The sequence below is a fragment of the Salvelinus fontinalis genome, chromosome 11 (genome assembly GCF_029448725.1).
Source record: "Salvelinus fontinalis isolate EN_2023a chromosome 11, ASM2944872v1, whole genome shotgun sequence".
In the NCBI taxonomy this organism is placed as follows: domain Eukaryota; kingdom Metazoa; phylum Chordata; class Actinopteri; order Salmoniformes; family Salmonidae; genus Salvelinus; species Salvelinus fontinalis.
Window position 1 is genome coordinate 57,957,787 of NC_074675.1, and position 13,839 is coordinate 57,971,625.

A 13,839-nucleotide genomic window follows, 5' to 3' on the forward strand; every position below is an offset into this window, starting at 1 on the left:
GTCTCCCCCCTTCTCCTGTAATCTCCCTCCCTCTACTATAGCAGTCTGAACCTCCACCTAGTCCCCCCCTTCTCTTGTAACCTCTCTCCCTCTACTATAGCAGTCTGAACCTCCACCTAGTCCCCACCCTTTTCTCTTGTAACCTCCCTCCCTCTACTATAGCAGTCTGAACCTCCACCTAGTCCCCCCCTTCTCTTGTAACCTCTCTCCCTCTACTATAGCAGTCTGAACTTCCACCTAGTCCCCCCCTTTTCTCTTGTAACCTCTCTCCCTCTACTTTAGCAGTCTGAACCTCCACCTAGTCTCCCCCCACCCTTTTCTCCTGTAATCTCTCTCTCCCTCTACTATAGCAGTCTGAACCTCCACCTAGTCCCCCCCCTTCTCTTGTATACTCTCTCCCTCTACTATAGCAGTCTGAACCTCCACCTAGTCTCCCCCCTTCTCTTGTAACCTCTCTCCCTCTACTATAGCAGTCTGAACCTCCACCTAGTCCCCCACCCTTTTCTCTTGTAATCTCTCTCCCTCTACTATAGCAGTCTGAACCTCCACCTAGTCTCCCCCCTTCTCTTGTAACCTCCCTCCCTCTACTATAGCAGTCTGAACCTCCACCTAGTCCCCCCCCCCTTCTCTTGTAACCTCTCTCCCTCTACTATAGCAGTCTGAACCTCCACCTAGTCCCCCCCCTTCTCTTGTAACCTCTCTCCCTCTACTATAGCAGTCTGAACCTCCACCTAGTCTCCCCTTTTCTCTTGTAACCTCCCTCCCTCTACTATAGCAGTCTGAACCTCCACCTAGTCCCCCCTTCTCTTGTAACCTCCCTCCCTCTACTATAGCAGTCTGAACCTCCACCTAGTCCCCCCCTTCTCTTGTAACCTCCCTCCCTCTACTATAGCATTCTGAACCTCCACCTAGTCCCCCACCATTTTCTCTTGTAACCTCCCTCCCTCTACTATAGCAGTCTGAACCTCCACCTAGTCCCCCACCCTTTTCTCTTGTAATCTCTCTCCCTCTACTATAGCAGTCTGAACCTCCACCTAGTCTCCCCCCTTCTCTTGTAACCTCCCTCCCTCTACTATAGCAGTCTGAACCTCCACCTAGTCCCCCCCCTTCTCTTGTAACCTCTCTCCCTCTACTATAGCAGTCTGAACCTCCACCTAGTCCCCCCCCCTTCTCTTGTAACCTCTCTCCCTCTACTATAGCAGTCTGAACCTCCACCTAGTCTCCCCTTTTCTCTTGTAACCTCCCTCCCTCTACTATAGCAGTCTGAACCTCCACCTAGTCCCCCCTTCTCTTGTAACCTCCCTCCCTCTACTATAGCAGTCTGAACCTCCACCTAGTCCCCCCCTTCTCCTGTAACCTCTCTCCCTCTACTATAGCAGTCTGAACCTCCACCTAGTCCCCCCCTTCTCTTGTGATCTCTCTCCCTCTACTATAGCCGTCTACGGTGGTTGGACTGAGAGGATGTGACCACTCTCCCTCTACTATAGCCGTCTACGGTGGTTGGACTGACAGGATGTGACCTCTCTCCCTCTACTATAGCCGTCTACGGTGGTTGGACTGACAGGATGTGACCTCTCTCCCTCTACTATAGCCGTCTACGGTGGTTGGACTGAGAGGATGTGACCTCTCTCCCTCTACTATACACAGACAGCAACATTTAACATGTGTGATTCATTCACCATCGTTAAAAATAAAGTGAATTATCTGTCTTTCATCTTACTTATTTGAGATCCACTGTTGTGTGTGTGTGTGTGTGTGTACAGTACCTATCTTGTGGTATAGTTCAGGTAGCTGGACCTCCACTTTGTCTCTGTGGTAGTAGTGGTATTCTGCCTGCTCACACACTGGAGGGATGAGGTTGAACTGCCGTGCTACTGAGTATGCCTCCTACACACACACACACACACACACACACACACACACACACACACACACACACACACACACACACACAGTGAGAAAGTGACACAGAAAAGTTAGAAAGGAATGCTACATAGATTTCTAAACTGAAAAGGAGAAGTATCACACGTCAAATCATGATGTCTGGTTTAAGTTTAGGGTTAGGTTTAGGGTTAGGTTTAGGGTTAGGTTTAGGGTTAGGTTTAGGGTTAGGTTTAGGGTTAGGTTTAGGGTTAGGTTTAGGGTTAGGTTTAGGGTTAGGTTTTGGGTTAGGTTTAGGGTTAGGTTCCGGGTTAGGTTTAGGGTTAGGTTTTGGGTTAGGTTTCGGGTTAGGTTTAGGGTTAGGTTCCGGGTTAGGTTTCGGGTTAGGTTTAGGGTTAAGGTTGGGGTTAAGGTTAAGGTTAGGGTTAAGGTTAGGGTTAAGGTTAAGGTTAGGGCTAAGGTTAGGGTTAAGGTTAAGGTTAGGGTTAAAGTTAAGGGTTAAGGTTAAGGTTAAGGGTTAGGGTTAAGGTTAGGGTCAAGGTTAAGGTTAGGGTTAAGGTTAGGGTTAAAGTTAAGGGTTAAGGTTAAGGTTAAGGTTAAGGGTTAGGGTTAAGGTTAAGGTTAAGGTTAGGGTTAAGGTTAAGGTTAGGGTTAAGGTTAAGGTTAGGGTTAAGGTTAAGGTTAGGGTTAAGGTTAGGGTCATGGTTAAGGTTAAGGTTAGGGTCAAGGTTAAGGTTAAGGTTAGGGTTAAGGTTAGGTTCAATAAATAACAGACTAATCTGACGTGCACTGGCACAAGCAACCCCTTTAGGATAGATGGTAATACTTATGTATAACAATACTTTAACCTCTTGACGCTAGGGGTCAAGAGGTTAAAGAGGTTAAAGGTCTTTCTTCCATTTAAAGGGGTATCAACCAGATTCCTTTTCCGATGGCTTCCTCAGGCTGTGACCAGGCTTTAGACATAGTTTCAGGCTTTTATTTTGAAAAAAGAGCGAGATTTTTCAAAACTAGTCAGGTGTCCTCTGATTAGTTCCTGCGCCCGAGAGGGTAGCTCTCCATTTTTCTTTTTCTTTCTTATTGAATAGGTTACGGTCCGGTTGAAATATTATCGATTATGTTTGTTAAAAACAACCTGAGGATTGATTATAAAAGACATTTGACATGTTTCTACGAACATTACGGATACTTTTTGGAATTTTCATCGAACGGAACAAGGCTGTGGTTTTCTGAACATAACGCACAACCCAAATGGCATTTTTTTGTTATAAAAGTAATATTTATCGAACAAAAATAACATTTGTTGTGTAACTGGGAGTCTCGTGAGTGCAAACATCCGAAGATTATCAAAGGTAAGCGATTAATTGTATTGCTTTTCTGACTTTCGTGACCAAGCTAATATAAGGCTAACTGTTCTAGCATTGATTGATACACTCACAAAATATTAAATTGCTTTCACTGCAAAGCATATTTTCAGAATCTGACACGATAGGTGGATTAACAACAAGCTAAGGTGTGTTTTGGTATATTTCACTTGTGATTGCATGATAATAAATATTTTTAGTAATATTTTGCGCCCTGCAATTCAGCGGTTGTTTAGGAAAATGATCCCGTAAAAGGGATCCGTAGCGCAGAGAAGTTAATGACTAAAAAAGAAAAGAAAATAAGACTAGAATTAGATTTTAAAATAAGGCTTGGGTTAAGAACCACGGATTCAGAACTAAGAATAGAGACCAGGGGCCAAGCTCAGAGCGGTGGTCTAGGAGGTAAGGTTAGGTACGCTCCAGGTGCATCATTATGTCTTTGTCTTTACTCACTGCACTGAGGCTAGATAACACGGTCACCACTGATAAGTCCGTGATAATCGAAAACTTCAACAAACATTTCTCAATGGCTGACCATGCCTTCCACCTGGCGACTCCAACCTTGGCCAACAGCCCCGCCCCCCCCCCCCGCTGCTACTCGCCCCCCCAGCTTCTCCTTTACCCATATCCAGATAGCAGATGTTCTGAAAGAGCTGGAAAACCTGGACCCATACAAATCAGCTGGGCTTGACAATCTGGACCCCCTATTTCTGAAACTGTCCGCCGCCATTGTCGCACCCCCTATTGCCAGCCTGTTCAACCTCTCCTTCGTATCATCTGAGATCCCCAAGGATTGGAAAGCTGCCGCTGTCATCCCCCTCTTCAAAGGGGGAGACACCCTGGACCCAAACTGTTACAGACCTATATCCATCCTGCCCTGCCTAGCTAAGGTCTTCGAAAGCCTAGTCAACAAACAGATCACTGACCATCTCGAATCCCACCGTACCTTCTCCGCTGTGCAATCCGGTTTCCGAGCCGGTCACGGGTGCACCTCAGCCACGCTCAAGGTACTAAACGATATCATAACCGCCATCGATAAAAGACATTACTGTGCAGCCGTCTTCATCGACCTGGCCAAGGCTTTCGACTCTGTCAATCACCATATTCTTATCGCCAGACTCAATAGCCTCGGTTTTTCTAATGACTGAGTTCAGTGTGTCAAATCGGAGGGCATGTTGTCCGGTCCTCTGGCAGTCTCCATGGGGGTACCACAGGGTTCAATTCTCGGGCCGACTCTTTTCTCTGTATACATCAATGATGTTGCTCTTGCTGCGGGCAATTCCCTGATCCACCTCTACGCAGACGACACCATTCTGTATACTTCCGGCCCTTCCCTGGACACTGTGCTATCTAACCTCCAAACGAGCTTTAATGCCATACAACACTCCTTCCGTGGCCTCCAACTGCTCTTAAACGCTAGTAAAACCAAATGCATGCTTTTCAACCGTTCGCTGCCTGCACCCGCACGCCCGACTAGCATCACCACCCTGGACAGTTCCGACCTAGAATATGTGGACATCTATAAGTACCTAGGTGTCTGGCTAGACTGCAAACTCTCCTTCCAGACTCATATCAAACATCTCCAATCCAAAATCAAATCTAGAGTCGGCTTTCTATACCGGAACAAAGCCTCCTTCACTCACGCCGCCAAACTTACCCTAGTAAAACTGACTATCCTACCGATCCTCGACTTCGGCGATGTCATCTACAAAATAGCTTCCAATACTCTACTCAGCAAACTGGATGCAGTTTATCACAGTGCCATCCGTTTTGTTACTAAAGCACCTTATACGACCCACCACTGCGACCTGTATGCCCTAGTCGGCTGGCCCTCGCTACATGTTCGTCGTCAGACCCACTGGCTCCAGGTCATCTACAAGGCTATGCTAGGTAAAGTGCCGCCTTATCTCAGTTCACTGGTCACGATGGCTACACCCACCCGTAGCACGCGCTCCAGCAGGTGTATCTCACTGATCATCCCTAAAGCCAAAACCTAATTTGGACGCCTTTCCTTCCAGTTCTCTGCTGCCTGCGACTGGAACGAATTGCAAAAATCTCTGAAGTTGGAGACTTTTATCTCCCTCAACAACTTTAAAAATCTGCTATCCGAGCAGCTAACCGATCACTGCAGCTGTACATAGTCCATCTGTAAACTACCCACCCAATTTACCTACCTCACCCCCATACTGCTTTTATTTATTTACTTTTCTGCTCTTTTGCACACCAGTATCTCTTCTTGCACATGATCATCTGATGATTTATCACTCCAGTGTTAATCTGCTAAATTGTAATTATTCGATTTATTGCCTACCTCATGCCTTTTGCACACATTGTATATAGATTCTCTTTTTTTCTACCATGTTATTGACTTGTTTATTGTTTACTCCATGTGTAACTCTGTGTTGTTGTCTGTTCACACTGCTATAATTTATCTTGGCCAGGTCGTAGTTGCAAATGAGAACTTGTTCTCAACTAGCCTACCTGGTTAAATAAAGGTGAAATAAAATAAAAATTAAATAAAAATTGGACTGGCTAAGAGGTTCCCCACGCTCCAGGTCCCTCTTTATCTGTTTACTCATTGGACTGGCTAGGAGGTTCCCCACACTACAGGTCCCTCTTTAGTCATTGGACTGGCTAGGAGGTTCCCCTCGCTCCAGGTCCCTTTTTACTCATTGGACTGGCTAGGAGGTTCCCCACGCTCCAGGTCCCTCTTTACTCATTGGACTGGCTAGGAGGTTCCCCACACTACAGGTCCCTCTTTAGTCATTGGACTGGCCAGGAGCTTCCCCTCGCTCCAGGTCCCTCTTTACTCATTGGACTGGCTAGGAGGTTCCCCAAGCTCCAGGTCCCTCTTTACTCATTGGACTGGCTAGGAGGTTCCCCACACTCCAGGTCCCTCTTTACTCATTGGACTGGCTAGGAGGTTCCCCACGCTCCAGGTCCCTCTTTACTCATTGGACTGGCTAGGAGGTTCCCCACGCTCCAGGTCCCTCTTTACTCATTGGACTGGCTAGGAGGTTCCCCACACTCCAGGTCCCTCTTTACTCATTGGACTGGCTAGGAGGTTCCCCTCGCTCCAGGTCCCTTTTTACTCATTGGACTGGCTAGGAGGTTATCCACACTACAGGTCCCTCTTTACTCATTGGACTGGCTAGGAGGTTATCCACACTACAGGTCCCTCTTTAGTCATTGGACTGGCTAGGATGTTCCCCTCGCTCCAGGTCCCTCTTTACTCATTGGACTGGCTAGGAGGTTCCCCTCGCTCCAGGTCCCTCTTTACTCATTGGACTGGCTAGGAGGATCCCCACACTCCAGGTCCCTCTTTACTCATTGGACTGGCTAGGAGGTTCCCCACGCTCCAGGTCCCTCTTTACTCATTGGACTGGCTAGGAGGTTCCCCACAGTCCAGGTCCCACTTTACTCATTGGACTGGCTAGGAGGTTCTCCACGCTCCAGGTCCCTCTTTACTCATTGGTCTGGCTAGGAGCTTCCCCACGCTCCAGGTCCCTCTTTACTCATTGGACTGGCTAGGAGGTTATCCACACTCCAGGTCCCTCTTTACTCATTGGACTGGCTAGGAGGTTCCCCACGCTCCAGGTCCCTCTTTACTCATTGGACTGGCTAGGAGGTTCCCCACGCTCCAGGTCCCTCTTTACTCATTGGACTGGCTGGGAGGTTATCCACACTCCAGGTCCCTCTTTACTCATTGGACTGGCTAGGAGGTTATCCACACTCCAGGTCCCTCTTTACTCATTGGACTGGCTAGGAGGTTCCCCACGCTCCAGGTCCCTCTTTACTCATTGGACTGGCTAGGAGGTTCCCCACACTCCAGGTCCCACTTTACTCATTGGACTGGCTAGTAGGTTCCCCACACTACAGGTCCCTCTTTACTCATTGGACTGGCTAGGAGGATCCCCACACTCCAGGTCCCTCTTTACTCATTGGACTGGCTAGGAGGATCCCCACACTCCAGGTCCCACTTTACTCATTGGACTGGCTAGGATGTTCCCCACGCTCCAGGTCCCTCTTTACTCATTGGACTGGCTAGGATGTTCCCCTCGCTCCAGGTCCCTCTTTACTCATTAGACTGGCTAGGAGGTTCCCCACGCTCCAGTTCCCTCTTTACTCATTGGACAGGCTAGGAGGTTCCCCACATTCCAGGTCCCTCTTTACTCATTGGACTGGCTAGGAGGATCCCCACACTCCAGGTCCCTCTTTACTCATTAAACTGGCTAGGAGGTTATCCACGCTCCAGGTCCCTCTTTACTCATTGGACTGGCTAGGAGGTTCCCCACGCTCCAGGTCCCTCATTACTCATTGGACTGGCTAGGAGGTTCCCCACACTCCAGGTCCCTCTTTACTCATTAGACTGGCCAGGAGGTTCCCCACGCTCCAGGTCCCTCTTTACTCATTGGACTGGCTAGGAGGTTCCCCAAGCTCCAGGTCCCTTTTTACCACTTTACTCATTGGACTGGCTAGGAAGTTCCCCACACTCCAGGTCCCTCTTTACTCATTGGACTGGCTAGGATGTTCCCCACACTCCAGGTCCCTCTTTACTCATTGGACTGGCTAGGAGGTTATCCACACACCAGGTCCCTCTTTACTCATTGGACTGGCTAGGAGGTTCCCCACGCTACAGGTCCCTCTTTACTCATTGGAATTGCTAGGAGGTTCCCCACACTCCAGGTCCCTCTTTACTCATTGGACTGGCTAGGATGTTCCCCACACTCCAGGTCCCTCTTTACTCATTGGACTGGCTAGGATGTTCCCCACACTCCAGGTCCCTCTTTACTCATTGGACTGGCTAGGAGGTTCCCCACACTCCAGGTCCCTCTTTACTAATTGGACTGGCTAGGAGGTTCCCCTCGCTTCAGGTCCCTCTTTACTCATTGGACTGGCTAGGAGGTTCCCCACGCTCCAGGCCCCTCTTTATCTCTTTACTCATTGGACTGGCTAGGAGGTTCCCCACGCTCCAGGTCCCTCTTTACTCATTGGACTGGCTAGGAGGTTCCCCTCGCTACAGGTCCCTCTTTACTCATTGGACTGGCTAGGAGGTTCCCCACACTCCAGGTCCCTCTTTACTCATTGGACTGGCTAGGAGGTTCCCCTCGCTTCAGGTCCCTCTTTACTCATTGGACTGGCTAGGAGGTTCCCCACGCTCCAGGCCCCTCTTTATCTCTTTACTCATTGGACTGGCTAGGAGGTTCCCCACGCTCCAGGTCCCTCTTTACTCATTGGACTGGCTAGGAGGTTCCCCACACTCCAGGTCCCTCTTTACTCATTGGACTGGCTAGGAGGTTCCCCACACTACAGGTCCCTCTTTACTCATTGGACTGGCTAGGAGGTTCCCCAAGCTCCAGGTCCCTCTTTACTCATTGGACTGGCTAGGATGTTCCCCACACTCCAGGTCCCTCTTTACTCATTGGACTGGCTAGGATGTTCCCCACGCTCCAGGCCCCTCTTTATCTCTTTACTCATTGGACTGGCTAGGAGGTTCCCCACGCTCCAGGTCCCTCTTTACTCATTGGACTGGCTAGGAGGTTCCCCTCGCTACAGGTCCCTCTTTACTCATTGGACTGGCTAGGAGGTTCCCCACACTCCAGGTCCCTCTTTACTCATTGGACTGGCTAGGAGGTTCCCCTCGCTTCAGGTCCCTCTTTACTCATTGGACTGGCTAGGAGGTTCCCCACGCTCCAGGCCCCTCTTTATCTCTTTACTCATTTGACTGGCTAGGAGGTTCCCCACGCTCCAGGTCCCTCTTTACTCATTGGACTGGCTAGGAGGTTCCCCACACTCCAGGTCCCTCTTTACTCATTGGACTGGCTAGGAGGTTCCCCACACTACAGGTCCCTCTTTACTCATTGGACTGGCTAGGAGGTTCCCCAAGCTCCAGGTCCCTCTTTACTCATTGGACTGGCTAGGAGGTTCCCCAAGCTCCAGGTCCCTCTTTACTCATTGGACTGGCTAGGAGGTTCCCCACACTCCAGGTCCCTCTTTACTCATTGGACTGGCTAGGAGGTTCCCCAAGCTCCAGGTCCCTCTTTACTCATTGGACTGGCTAGAGGTTCCCCACGCTCCAGGTCCCTCTTTATCTCTTTACTCATTGGACTGGCTAGGATGTTCCCCACGCTTCAGGTCCCTCTTTACTCTTTGGACTGGCTAGGAGGTTCCCCACGCTACAGGTCCCTCTTTACTCATTGGACTGGCTAGGAGGTTCCCCACACTCCAGGTCCCTCTTTACTCATTGGACTGGCTAGGAGGTTCCCCTCGCTTCAGGTCCCTCTTTACTCATTGGACTGGCTAGGAGGTTCCCCACGCTCCAGGCCCCTCTTTATCTCTTTACTCATTGGACTGGCTAGGAGGTTCCCCACGCTCCAGGTCCCTCTTTACTCATTTGACTGGCTAGGAGGTTCCCCACACTCCAGGTCCCTCTTTACTCATTGGACTGGCTAGGAGGTTCCCCACACTACAGGTCCCTCTTTACTCATTGGACTGGCTAGGAGGTTCCCCAAGCTCCAGGTCCCTCTTTACTCATTGGACTGGCTAGGATGTTCCCCACACTCCAGGTCCCTCTTTACTCATTGGACTGGCTAGGATGTTCCCCACGCTCCAGGCCCCTCTTTATCTCTTTACTCATTGGACTGGCTAGGAGGTTCCCCACGCTCCAGGTCCCTCTTTACTCATTGGACTGGCTAGGAGGTTCCCCTCGCTACAGGTCCCTCTTTACTCATTGGACTGGCTAGGAGGTTCCCCACACTCCAGGTCCCTCTTTACTCATTGGACTGGCTAGGAGGTTCCCCTCGCTTCAGGTCCCTCTTTACTCATTGGACTGGCTAGGAGGTTCCCCACGCTCCAGGCCCCTCTTTATCTCTTTACTCATTTGACTGGCTAGGAGGTTCCCCACGCTCCAGGTCCCTCTTTACTCATTGGACTGGCTAGGAGGTTCCCCACACTCCGGGTCCCTCTTTACTCATTGGACTGGCTAGGAGGTTCCCCACACTACAGGTCCCTCTTTACTCATTGGACTGGCTAGGAGGTTCCCCAAGCTCCAGGTCCCTCTTTACTCATTGGACTGGCTAGGAGGTTCCCCAAGCTCCAGGTCCCTCTTTACTCATTGGACTGGCTAGGAGGTTCCCCACACTCCAGGTCCCTCTTTACTCATTGGACTGGCTAGGAGGTTCCCCAAGCTCCAGTTCCCTCTTTACTCATTGGACTGGCTAGGAGGTTCCCCAAGCTCCAGGTCCCTCTTTATCTCTTTACTCATTGGACTGGCTAGGATGTTCCCCACACTCCAGGTCCCTTTTTATCTCTTTACTCATTCGACTGGCTAGGAGGTTCCCCACACTCCAGGTCCCTCTTTACTCATTGGACTGGCTAGGAAGTTCCCCTCGCTACAGGTCCCTCTTTACTCATTGGACTGGCTAGGAGGTTCCCCACACTCCAGGTCCCTCTTTAGTCATTGGACTGGCTAGGAGGTTATCCACGCTCCAGGTCCCTCTTTACTCATTGGACTGGCTAGGAGGTTCCCCACGCTCCAGGTCCCTCTTTACTCATTGGACTGGCTAGGAGGTTCCCCACACTCCAGGTCCCTCTTTACTCATTGGACTGGCTAGGAGGTTCCCCACGCTCCAGGTCCCTCTTTACTCATTGGACTGGCTAGGAGGTTCCCCAAGCTCCAGGTCCCTTTTTACCACTTTACTCATTGGACTGGCTAGGAAGTTCCCCACACTCCAGGTCCCTCTTTACTCATTGGACTGGCTAGGATGTTCCCCACACTCCAGGTCCCTCTTTACTCATTGGACTGGCTAGGAGGTTATCCACACACCAGGTCCCTCTTTACTCATTGGACTGGCTAGGATGTTCCCCACACTCCAGGTCCCTCTTTACTCATTGGACTGGCTAGGATGTTCCCCACACTCCAGGTCCCTCTTTACTCATTGGACTGGCTAGGAGGTTCCCCTCGCTACAGGTCCCTCTTTACTCATTGGACTGGCTAGGAGGTTCCCCACACTCCAGGTCCCTCTTCACTCATTGGACTGGCTAGGAGGTTCCCCTCGCTTCAGGTCCCTCTTTACTCATTGGACTGGCTAGGAGGTTCCCCACGCTCCAGGCCCCTCTTTATCTCTTTACTCATTGGACTGGCTAGGAGGTTCCCCACGCTCCAGGTCCCTCTTTACTCATTGGACTGGCTAGGAGGTTCCCCACACTCCAGGTCCCTCTTTACTCATTGGACTGGCTAGGAGGTTCCCCACACTACAGGTCCCTCTTTACTCATTGGACTGGCTAGGAGGTTCCCCACACTACAGGTCCCTCTTTACTCATTGGACTGGCTAGGAGGTTCCCCAAGCTCCAGGTCCCTCTTTACTCATTGGACTGGCTAGGAGGTTCCCCAAGCTCCAGGTCCCTCTTTACTCATTGGACTGGCTAGGAGGTTCCCCACACTCCAGGTCCCTCTTTACTCATTGGACTGGCTAGGAGGTTCCCCAAGCTCCAGGTCCCTCTTTACTCATTGGACTGGCTAGGAGGTTCCCCACGCTCCAGGTCCCTCTTTATCTCTTTACTCATTGGACTGGCTAGGAGGTTCCCCACACTACAGGTCCCTCTTTACTCATTGGACTGGCTAGGAGGTTCCCCACACTCCAGGTCCCTCTTTACTCATTGGACTGGCTAGGAGGTTCCCCTCGCTTCAGGTCCCTCTTTACTCATTGGACTGGCTAGGAGGTTCCCCACACTCCAGGTCCCTCTTTATCTCTTTACTCATTTGACTGGCTAAGATGTTCCCCACACTCCAGGTCCCTTTTTACCACTTTACTCATTGGACTGGCTAGGAGGTTCCCCTCGCTCCAGGTCCCTTTTTACTCATTGGACTGGCTAGGATGTTCCCCACACTCCAGGTCCCTTTTTACCACTTTACTCATTGGACTGGCTAGGAGGTTCCCCACGCTCCAGGTCCCTCTTTATCTCTTTACTCATTGGACTGGCTAGGAGGTTCCCCACGCTCCAGGTCCCTCTTTACTCATTGGACTGGCTAGGAGGTTATCCACACTCCAGGTCCCTCTTTACTCATTGGACTGGCTAGGAGGTTATCCACACTCCAGGTCCCTATTTACTCATTGGACTGGCTAGGAGGTTCCCCACGCTCCAGGTCCCTCTTTACTCATTGGACTGGCTAGGAGGATCCCCTCGCTCCAGGTCCCTCTTTACTCATTGGACTGGCTAGGAGGTTCCCCACACTACAGGTCCCTCTTTACTCATTGGACTGGCTAGGAGGTTATCCACACTCCAGGTCCCTCTTTACTCATTGGACTGGCTAGGAGGTTATCCACACTCCAGGTCCCTCTTTACTCATTGGACTGGCTAGGAGGTTATCCACACTCCAGGTCCCTCTTTACTCATTGGACTGGCTAGGAGGTTCCCCACACTACAGGTCCCTCTTTACTCATTGGACTGGCTAGGATGTTCCCCACGCTCCAGGTCCCTCTTTACTCATTGGACTGAATAGGAGGTTATCCACACTACAGGTCCCTCTTTACTCATTGGACTGGCTAGGATGTTCCCCACGCTCCAGGTCCCTCTTTACTCATTGGACTGGCTAGGATGTTCCCCACGCTCCAGGTCCCTCTTTATCTCTTTACTCATTGGACTGGCTAGGAGGTTCCCCACTGTCCAGGTCCCTCTTTACTCATTGGACTGGCTAGGAGGTTCCCCACACTCCAGGTCCCTCTTTACTCATTGGACTGGCTAGGAGGTTCCCCTCGCTCCAGGTCCCTTTTTACTCATTGGAATGGCTAGGAGGTTATCCACGCTCCAGGTCCCTCTTTATCTCTTTACTCATTGGACTGGCTAGGAGGTTCCCCACACTCCAGGTCCCTCTTTACTCATTGGACTGGCTAGGAGGTTCCCCACACTACAGGTCCCTCTTTAGTCATTGGACTGGCTAGGAGGTTATCCACGCTCCAGGTCCCTCTTTACTCATTGGACTGGCCAGGAGCTTCCCCTCGCTCCAGGTCCCTCTTTACTCATTGGACTGGCTAGGAGGTTCCCCTCGCTCCAGGTCCCTCTTTACTCATTGGACTGGCTAGGATGTTCCCCTCGCTCCAGGTCCCTCTTTACTCATTGGACTGGCTAGGAGGTTCCCCACACTACAGGTTCCTCTTTAGTCATTGGACTGGCCAGGAGCTTCCCCTCGCTCCAGGTCCCTCTTTACTCATTGGACTGGCTAGGAGGTTCCCCAAGCTCCAGGTCCCTCTTTACTCATTGGACTGGCTAGGAGGTTCCCCACGCTCCAGGTCCCTCTTTACTCATTGGACTGGCTAGGAGGTTCCCCACGCTCCAGGTCCCTCTTTACTCATTGGACTGGCTAGGAGGTTCTCCACGCTCCAGGTCCCTCTTTACTCATTGGTCTGGCTAGGAGGTTCCCCAAGCTCCAGGTCCCTCTTTACTCATTGGACTGGCTAGGAGGTTCCCCACGCTCCAGGTCCCTCTTTATCTCTTTACTCATTGGACTGGCTAGGAGGTTCCCCACACTACAGGTCCCTCTTTACTCATTGGACTGGCTAGGAGGTTCCCCACACTCCAGGTCCCTCTTTACTCA

General features: G+C 50.8%; 1 protein-coding gene across 1 annotated transcript in view; it reads right to left on the reverse strand.

Moving 5' to 3' along the window:
- LOC129864764 (voltage-gated potassium channel subunit beta-2-like) overlaps positions 1-13,839 on the reverse strand; it is a 123,587-nt gene that overhangs the window by 29,854 nt on the left and 79,894 nt on the right. The window contains exon 10 of the mRNA XM_055937057.1: positions 1,767-1,887. Within this exon, the coding sequence (XP_055793032.1) occupies positions 1,767-1,887 (121 nt within the window). The remainder of the gene's footprint in view (positions 1-1,766; positions 1,888-13,839) is intronic.